The 9,916-nt window shown below is 37.9% G+C and overlaps 1 protein-coding gene across 2 annotated transcripts; it reads right to left on the reverse strand.

The window, feature by feature from the left end:
- Window positions 1–1,007: 1,007 nt before the first annotated feature.
- On the reverse strand, window positions 1,008–5,300 carry LOC103940237 (ethylene receptor 2-like). 2 transcript variants are annotated; one of them, XM_009350325.3, is made up of 3 exons: window positions 4,893–5,300; window positions 2,703–4,550; window positions 1,008–1,952 (listed from the first exon to the last, which is right to left on the reverse strand). In XM_009350325.3, exons 2-3 carry the CDS (start codon window positions 4,449–4,451, stop codon window positions 1,398–1,400), a joined length of 2,304 nt encoding a protein of 767 aa, XP_009348600.2. In that variant the 5' UTR covers window positions 4,452–4,550; window positions 4,893–5,300; the 3' UTR covers window positions 1,008–1,397.
- Between the last annotated feature and the right edge of the window lie 4,616 nt (window positions 5,301–9,916).

A 9,916-nucleotide genomic window follows, 5' to 3' on the forward strand; every position in this document is an offset into this window, starting at 1 on the left:
GAGTCCAACCAAATCATGTACGTACTTGGTTCATGCATGGCAATTGCCAAAACTTTCTTTTCTTGGAAGCAAAAGTATCCAACCGCACAAGTCTCTGCAAATCTCAACTTTACCCATACCCTTCCACTACCACTTACTTTCTCACCACAAATTTCAAGGATCCTCTGCCACTTTGAATGAAAATTAATTAAATAAATAAATAGTTCTTTTCTTTCTTTTTTTTTTTTTTTTTTTAACAGTTCATTTTTTGGTCGAAATAAATAAATAGCTCAACCATTTTAGCTGTAGCCTGCAGGGAGATTTTTTTTTAAGGAACCGGATCCTCTCTAGATTCAAAAAATCTGAACTTAAGGAATAAATGATCCGGACCATTGAAATTTGATTAAACGCCTACAAATAAGAAGTTCTTCTAAAAGTATAGTCGTTGGATCAAATTTTAATGATCTGAATTATTTGATCTGCACATTCAATTCCTATAGATCCAAAAGGGATCCTGTTCCATTTTTTAAATACTGCAGAAAATGTATATACGAAGCTGCAGAATCCACTCCACCATTGGTTAGACTGAATACTTTATCCGAGCTTGTCCACTTTTCAGATCTCAGTCGGCAGTCTGGCTGAATAATTATTTGTTAACTATATACTCCCTTCTGTCCAACTACCTGCGCTCCGCTGGTTTAACAAACCAAAAGCATCTTCTATTTTTCTTTATCTTCTTCCTCCTTTGTTCCAAAATTAAAAAAAAATAAAAATCTCCCTTGAAGTATCATCGCCTTGTATTGATTTATCATGTATATTTCAATTACGAGCGTGGTGTAAAAAGTTGTGCGGTGTTTAAGAATAGCAACAATCAGAGCTAATTTCTTGCCCGTATAATACATTTTAACGTTAGTAAAAAGAGAAGGTAATATTCAATCGACCAGAAATGACAAACGAGAAGGTAATAACATCATTTTTTAGCATCACATTTGACAATGCTATTCATCAAGTAAACTGCATGTTTGGAGTGAAGGAAAAGGCACACACTTTTGCCAACACTTTCATAATTTGATTGTGATGTCTTTTCCACAATTTAAAACTAAAAACCTCCTTCACCTGCGCTGCCACATAACATACAAAGAAATCACTGCTGACTATTTAACTCTACCTCTACTCAATTTCTGCAGATACTTCTTATTGCTCTACTGTATATGATTTTCCAACAAGCTTTTTTTTTTCCAAACTTTTTTCGGTCTTTTACAAAAGGATCCCTCGGAGACAACTTAACTAAAGATTACCTGTGGTCACATCTGAAACTATCTGTGTAATTATAGCAAGCTCAACCGGACACGAGATAAAGCGGGGTTCTGCGTAACACCCCATGCTGGATTTTCGGTCAGAACTTGCTATTGTGCAACTTATGTCATCCCTTTGTTTGCCTGCAGCAAGACTCTTCGTAGCTCATTCATGATCCCTTGCAGAAGAACTGGTTTTCGGACAACCCCATTGATTCCAGTTTGCATACATCTATCCCACACATCTTCGTCAGCACTAGCAGTTACGCCAATGATCAATGGCCAAGTACGGCTTCGAAATTTTCTAATTCTCCTTGCAACTTCAAAACCATCCAACTCAGGCATGTGAAGATCAAGTAAAACAAATTGGAATGAAGATCCAGCAGGACCGATAGTACCAATAGTAGAAAGGCATTCGAATCCAGATGAAACGGCAGTTACAATGCAACCAAGCTTCTCAAGCATTTTCCGCGTCACAACCCTGTTCACATCATCATCATCAGTTAATAAAACTTGCAAGCCTTTGAAAAGTGAATTGGAATGTGGGTGCTCTGATGATTCTCCAGGATCTGAGATGGCTATTGCAGTGGACAGACAAGGTTGAAACCGAAGAACAAGTGCCATGCTTTGAGCAAACCCTTGAGGATTGGGGACTGCCCATATATTCCCTTGCATCATCTGCCGAATAAGAATTAATACTTCAGTTAAAACAAGAAAATACCAACTAAGGAACACCATGGGAACATACATTCCTCGCACAAAATGTAGAGCTAGCAGATATATGTAAAGGTTTGCAAATCAGGACAAAACTATATCTCCAAAAGATTTTACCATGTACTAATGCTAGTAAATTAGTAACGCTCTGAGAGCAACTACCATGTTCGAAAATCTTAAGACTATCTTTAAAATGAGCTACCATGCCTTCAAACTAAGTTCTTCACAAATATATGCATAAAAAAACAATAGTATTCAATCAAGTGGTGAAATAAATTTCACTGCCTCAGATATGGCAGTGAGGGCAGCTTTTTTCCTCCCGTACAACCTTACCTATCAAAGGCAGAGGTTCCTATTACATTCTGCTGTAGGGTTCACATCTTTGGCTATCAAGATTGCCTGTCCTAAAAACTTGTAACTAGTCACAAGAAGGGCTACGTAATTCAATTAGCATCTAATGACCAATTTTTGACACGGTAATATTGGAAGGAAAAGAAACATTTTACATCCTACAAGCACATGTGCGAACATTTTCATGCAGATTCTGGCTATACAAGCATCTTCTGCTATTGAGTTTCCTATCTCAAAAAGAATGCAGCGTCTAACTTTAAATTGTAATAATTTTTGTTCCATCACTAGTCCAAGGGGTATACTATTTGCGCATGTGTGAGCACGCACACACACAAACACAGAGACAAAGTTGATAACTCTCACCTGCACTAGCTTTTTGCAAATGGTGAAGCTCAAGCCCTCCTCAACACCTTCACTGGCGTATCTCCTACCAACCAGCTGCACTGCTGGAATTGTGACCTCTGATTGAGAGCCGCTATTGCTTATCCCAATCTCAAATCTAACACATAAATCACCATCAGACGAACTATGTCTCCAGGCTGCCCACCTTTGATCACTCCTCCCCTGACTCCCCTTCTCTGAAGCAACCCGAAACATTACCAACCCTCCCACACTGTTTCCATTTAACAGGCTTCCAATCATATGCAAAATCACTTGAAACACCCGTCTTTCATCCCCCATGACATGATCAGGTAAGGACTTGTCCACATCAATTCCAAAATCAACGCCCCTAAACACACACAAGCATTTGGCAAGGCAAGCTGCTTCCTTTATCATTGCATGCAACCCAAAAGATCTCATCTCCAATGGAAATCTTCCACTTTCCTTTGTCGAATTGTCCATCACATCATTTATCAAGGTTGATAGGACATTGCTCGTCCTCACCATCGCATCAACAATAACTCGTTGATCATTATCCAAAGTGTCGTCCTGCATCAAAGAAAGCAAACCCAAAATTGAGTGCATCGGCCTCCTCATCCCATCACTCATTACCTTTTGGAATGCAATTCGTGCATGGCTTGCCATCATAGCCTTCATCTTTGCCTGCTGCAAGGCTCGATTTTGCTCAGCCAACTTCTCTCTCATGAGTTGAGACTCCTCGAGGACTGCAGCATGGGATAAAGCCACAGCAACCTGATCAGCAACTACCTTAATTATCTCAAGGTCTTGGCTGCTCCAACATCTAGATTGACCACCAGGGAGGACCAAAACCAATATGGCATAACAAGCCTGGATCAGCTCCGGAGTTCCTCCTTTGAAATTGGAAACACGAAGCATTGGCATCCGAATTGCAGCCACTGGTCCTGGCTCACCTGAGTCACCACTGGCATGAACAAGTGCCGAGTCAGGCCCAAGGCTGCTCACCCCATCACTCCCTTTGATGTGTTCCACATCAGGATCACTTATAGGTATAGAAAAGTTGTACGCATGAGAGTAATTCCTCCCTTTCAACTCATGGGTGAGAATCATCTCTGTTTTAATTTCATTAGGCATCCAAACTGCACAGTACTGCAAACCCAACGTCTCTGATAGCTCAAAAAGTGTTGTCGACAGTATTGTATGCCTATCAAGTGACTTGCGAATCTCTTGGGTGAGCATCCGAACATGCATTCCAGCTTCCTTCTGTCTCATTATAATCCCAACCTCTCTCCCGAGATCCCAAGTCTTCTTCTTCAACATGAATTCCCTCACTTTCACTTTGAGAAGCAAAGGGATGAGAGTGATGAGTGTTATAGCAGTGGCACACGAGACCAGAGCAGTAAGAATTTTGAAAACTGTGAGTGCCAGCATAAGCTGGAACGGGTGAGGCCCGTAAGTCCAGCCATTGAGTAAATGTGTCAATCCACATAGCACAATGAAGGCAATGAACTCAAACAGAACCCATTTGAAAGGTACATTCGAGCAGCTGACAAAGTAGAGCAGCTCAATGGGGATCGAAAAGTAGGCTACGGCAATCAAGAAATCGCTCACTCTCTGACATTCTAGTATGCTCTCAATGCTCCACCAGCTTCCATCATCGTCACAATTGCACCGCGGGAATCCGTTATCAGACGCGGAAACACAGAATAGAAGCAATGAAATTGATAGCAAAGATGCCAATGCCTTTAACATTGCACCCCAAATGGCAACGACTTCAATCCATTTAACAGTAAACACAGATTAAAATTTCGAAACTAGAATCGTAAGGCCAGAAACTTTAATTTCCATTTCCTGTAAATACAGACAACCCAAAAGAAAACAAACCCCCATTAACAATTTGAAGGAATTTAACAGCGACAAATGTCAGATCTCACAGAACTAAATAAGAATTGATGAAAGGCACAGTGATCAAATTTTCCACAATTAGAAGAGATTAACCCAAAATTAAACAATGTTAATCTCAGAAGGAAAAAAAATTAATCACAGAAGCAAAAGAAATCGTTTTTAAACAAAACCCACCAAACCAATCTCCTAACTCTAACCAAAAACATCAAAACATACAATACACAATTATATTATATAAAACGCAAATAAATAAATAAATAGGAAATGTTGGGCAACTAAGAAACGCACCTGTACCACCACACTGAGAAACGCTTCGAAAACCCAGATTGGAGTTAAAGGACCTGCAGATCTTAGGCTTGCAGCACATGCAAGAGACTCAAAGTCAAAGCTCCTCTGCGGCCATCAGCAATGAGACCCGTTAATCTCATAAGTAAACAAACACAAACAAAAACCAAAATCTACCACCCCCCATTTATAGCAATTGGAAGCTTGCTTCCGTTAAAAAAAACCCAGAAGCCACATCCCAATAAGAATCACAAACCCAAGAAAAAGAAGAAGAAAGAACTTTAATTTTTTTTAAAAACCACTAAACCCAGTTGCCTGAATCAGTAAGCCGTGTAAACCGCTGGTGTGATTTGGTGGAAAGAACAACCAAAAACTAGGTAGATAGCCTCTCTCTCTCTCTCTCTCTCTCTCTCTATTGTTTTCCCTTTCTCAGTCTTCGGCTCCCTCTTTATAGCAACGAAGAAAAATTCAAAAAAACAAAATTGAACCTGATGAATTTTTTTTAGAGGGAGAGAGGGAATATTGTTTGCACCGTTGTTTCCTTCGGAGAGCAGAAAATTAAAAAGAGAAGGAAAGAGGGGGGGGCCCACTCTGTAACATGAAGAGAACTTGGACGCTCTTTGGCACAATCCGTCACTGTCACACGACTCACACCCAAGAGCATTTTTTTCCTCTCTCTCTCCTCTCCTGCTCCTCCATACGGACCCCCAAATATATAAAACAAAAATCAGCACAAAACTAGGCAGCCGAAGAAATTGCATCGACTTCCATGAAACGGGTTTATAAAAGTTGTGAAGTTATTGTCTAATAATACAGGATTCAATGTATATTTTATCCAAGAATGACTTACATTGTGTTATAAAGCTAAGAGTTTCAAACGCTAATGATGAATGTAAATTTCTCTTCTCGTTTGCCTTCATCGTCAGACTCATCGCTCTCGCATGAATAAAGTTTCTCAACTTCTTCACACGCAATTGAAATTGCATTAACAAGGGAGTGATGATACATTGAATATATACAATTTTCATTAACTCATTAATTGGAGAGGTTATAATTTTAATAGAAAAACTAATAAAAAGAGTTTGAAAATTTTGAGTTTTAGTGATAAGGACAAAATAAAGAATAAAGTGAATAGTACCAAGATTGACTTTTTAATGTAAAAATGTGGTTTTTTGTTAAAATGAACATTACCGTGGGCTTTTCGTTAAAACTCCCAATTTTAATTGCATTCTTTAATTGGTTTACCAAATTTACATATTAGGTCTTGACCAAATCTCATTAATTTGTTTTCCAAATATCCATTAATCCTACCCACCACTATTATATTATATCCTCGTATTCCATATGAATTAAATAAAAGAAGTATATCCTTTTTCTACAACTAGATAAAAGAAGTAAATAATATGTTTACAAACATGGTATTGTTTTTGAGCAAAGGTGGTATTAATACAAGGGGGGAAGAACATAACAAAATAGAAACTATGGATTTGTTGTTATGCTACACGGATGGTGGATCTTTACCCTAAATAAATGGTATTACTTATATAAGGTGTTCAAGTGGAATAGTTTTAAAAAAAAAAAAAAAGAGTATGAAAACACCAATTTTGAGTAGTGTTGATTTGGCATTGGGATATTTAGAAAGAATTTCGAGTTAAGATGTATTTTGACGGAAGACGTTATTTAATAAAAGTAGTAAAACTCATTTAGAAAGTGTACAATTAGACTCGACTCCACTAAGGCCTTGACTTGATGCAAATGCCCAATAGTCTTGGTATCGTCATTGGCGAAGATGAAACGCAGGAGTCCAAGATCGAAATGTAGAGACTAGGTAAAGTTATGAAAACGTAAGGCCATCTCTAATAGATGTGGTTATAGGGTCATAGGTTAATTTTTAGCCCCTTATTTTTTTATTTTTATTTTTTATAACAAAACTCAACTCTAATGAACAGCTGGGCCAAAACCAAGTGGATCCCACCAAAGACAAATTAGAGCCTTTTTGGCTTTCAGGTTGGGCATGTGGAGGCCGCCTGCCTGGCAGCGCGTTTGTTGGGTTTTTTTTTTTTTTTTTTTTTTTAGGATGAAATTAAAATTTATAATTTTTTTTCCTATAAATACCAAAGCCATCTCTAAACCATTTCTCACATCTTTTTCACCCTTTCATATTATCTTACTTTATTTTAATCAAATTCTTCACATTCTATTCACCTCAAACCTTCGAGTACTCCTTTGGCCGTTCGATCGCTAAACGCAAAACAAGATCCCTTCCGTTCGAAGGAGGATGATGAAGAAATTTTGGAGCCTGAAGTTCCTTATCTAAGTGCGATAGGCGCTTTATTGTACTTAGCTCAATGCACTAGACCTGACACACCTCATTCGCTGTTAATCTTTTGGCAAGATACAATAATGCACCAACACTCAGACACTGGACTGGTATTAAAGACATCTTCCGTTACGTTAAGGGTGCTACAACTATGGTCTTGTTCTATCCCTACGGATCCTCGAGTGATGCCGCACCCCCTTATCTCGAGTTGATTCTCACCTTGTTAGTTATGCCGACGTAGGATACTTATCTGATCCACACAAAGTGCATTCTCAAACGGGTTATGTCTTTATATTGTTGGAGGCACTGCAATCTCTTGGAGGTTAACTAAACAGATGTTAGTTGCCACTTCATCTAACCATGCTGAAATTCTCGCCTTACACGAAGCCACTTAGGAATGCTTTTGGTTGAGAGCAGATGTGGGCCATATTTGAAGCTTCTGTGATCTTTACCCTGTCATTGATGTCTTGACAACGATCTATGAAGACAATGCTACATGCATCGAACAACTCAAGAAGCGTTACATCAAAAGAGACAACACCAAGCACATTGCATCAAAGTTATTCTTCTCACATCAACAACAAGAGTATCAGAATATTGAAGTAATGCAAATCCATTTACAAGACAATCTGGCTGACATCTTCACCAAATCTTACCAAAGGCGACGTTTCAGAAGCTTGTTCAGGGAATTGGTATGCGTAAACTTTCTGAGTTGTAACATTGCTAGTTCTCTTTGGAATTGTGCCAAACTTAGGGGGAGTATCATGAAGTATACTTGCTTGATCTTAATGTACTTTTTTTCTTACAATTAGGAGCATTTTTTTCCACTGGGTTTTTGCTACCTAACTAGGTTTTAATGAGGCATCCACCTTGGGTTGATCATATCCTGATGATGTCTCGTAGACGTTTCATTTGACTTTGCATTTCTCACGCATTTTTACTTAGACTAGGGATTTTGTCCCTACTCGGGTTTTTGCCATAGCCATAGGGTTTTTTGTGAGACTTACTTCCTTATGCACGTTCCTACCTTATTTAAGAATAGCTTGTTCCCAGATTTAGTGCCGACGAGTCGACTTCCTCAACTTCTACATGATGCCAAATCTACCTTGAGTATTTACACACTCAAGGGGGGAGTGTCGTAAACTTCTAGTTTAAGTGTGATTGTAAATCCTAGATTAGATTTGATTATAGTTATTTCCTATATAGTCTTGTATTCCTTGGGTATGAAGGATTTCTTCTCTCCCTTATTACTATAAATAAAGGCACTACGTTGGGGAGATACAACACATTCCTCTACATCCCTACAAACACACAAACACACAAACACATCTCTCTCTACAATCTCTCATTGCCGCTGGCCCCCCTTCCCTTAGTCAGTTAAATATAGGCCACAACAAGGTTCTTTTTATTGGCATGGAAAAAATTTATCAAATAAGAGTAATGGGGCTTTAAATTTTTTATGAAGAATTTAATATTGAGATGATTATATCATAAAAATAGAATTTGTTTACGAGTTTTAATAAAAAAAAAAAAGGAAGATTCGAAGAAAAATTTAAAGTTGTAACTCAAAACTATTGCCATGAGATTTTACCTTTGTTTTGTAGGAACTGACAAGAAAAAGAACTTAGTCTTTATATGGTAAAAGGGAAGGCTAATTAGATTTAAAAAAATCACCCATTAAGTAAATTAGTTTTTTATGGTAAAAGAGAAGGCTAATTAGATTTTAAAAACCAAAATGGGTTGTTGATAAACACAAATTTCAAACTCATGACAAGATGGGATTATCAAATTCCACTCACCACTGTAGTACAGGCTCTTTATGGTAAAGAGTAGAAGATATGTATATATATATATATATATATATATATATATATATATTTCAAATTTCAGGATAGGCCTAGGCCTAGCTTGGCCTCCATGTGGCTCCGCCCTTGCCACCAGAGGTTCGTGGCTTTATTTCGAAGGCACCCATTGCCTCCACCTTCTAGAGTTCTACCAAGTACTAAGCCTTCAAACGATCAACCTCTAGTGTCTCCCCTTTCTGGAGTTCTACCAAGTACTAAAGCTTCAAATGATCAACCTTCGGTACCTTCGCCTTTTGGGGTTCTGCCAAGTACCGAGGCTCCACATGATCAACCTTTGTGAAAGCTCCTTCTTTTTTCTTTTTTTTCGTAGTTGTAACTCATGTGTATGCATCTGTATATGTATAGAAAAATTTCATCTCTTATGGTTTTATACAGGCCTGAAACTTCTAGTTCTATTAGTATCAATCATGAGTTTTTAAGCAAAGATGTTTCCTAATATTATATACTTTCACATGAGTTCCCAAGCATCATAGATTCATGAAAGTTTTATGTCGATGGCAACAAAATCAAGTTCTGCTAAGTTCACTACTTTCTTATTCCCAAAAAGGAAGAAATTCAGGTATGATAGAACTTACGATAATTAATTCATATCATATAAGCACATGTCTACACAAAAATATTCAGATTTCAAGTTCTTAACTTCGTTTATATTTTGAACTTCAAGTCAAAATATTATACATATGTACTCGAAATATCGACATTATTAGAACATTTAGGTTCATATATTTGGAATTCATACCCATACTCAATCTATACATGGATTACGGAACTTATGGTCCTCATTTACATGAATCAAGTAACTTCTGGCCTCATTTATTAGTATGTGGACTGAGGTGCTGTGG

Source organism: the organism of the source record quoted next, unplaced genomic scaffold (assembly GCF_019419815.1).
Source record: "Pyrus x bretschneideri cultivar Hongxiangsu unplaced genomic scaffold, Pyrus_bretschneideri_v1 Contig21, whole genome shotgun sequence".
Lineage (NCBI taxonomy): Eukaryota > Viridiplantae > Streptophyta > Magnoliopsida > Rosales > Rosaceae > Pyrus > Pyrus x bretschneideri.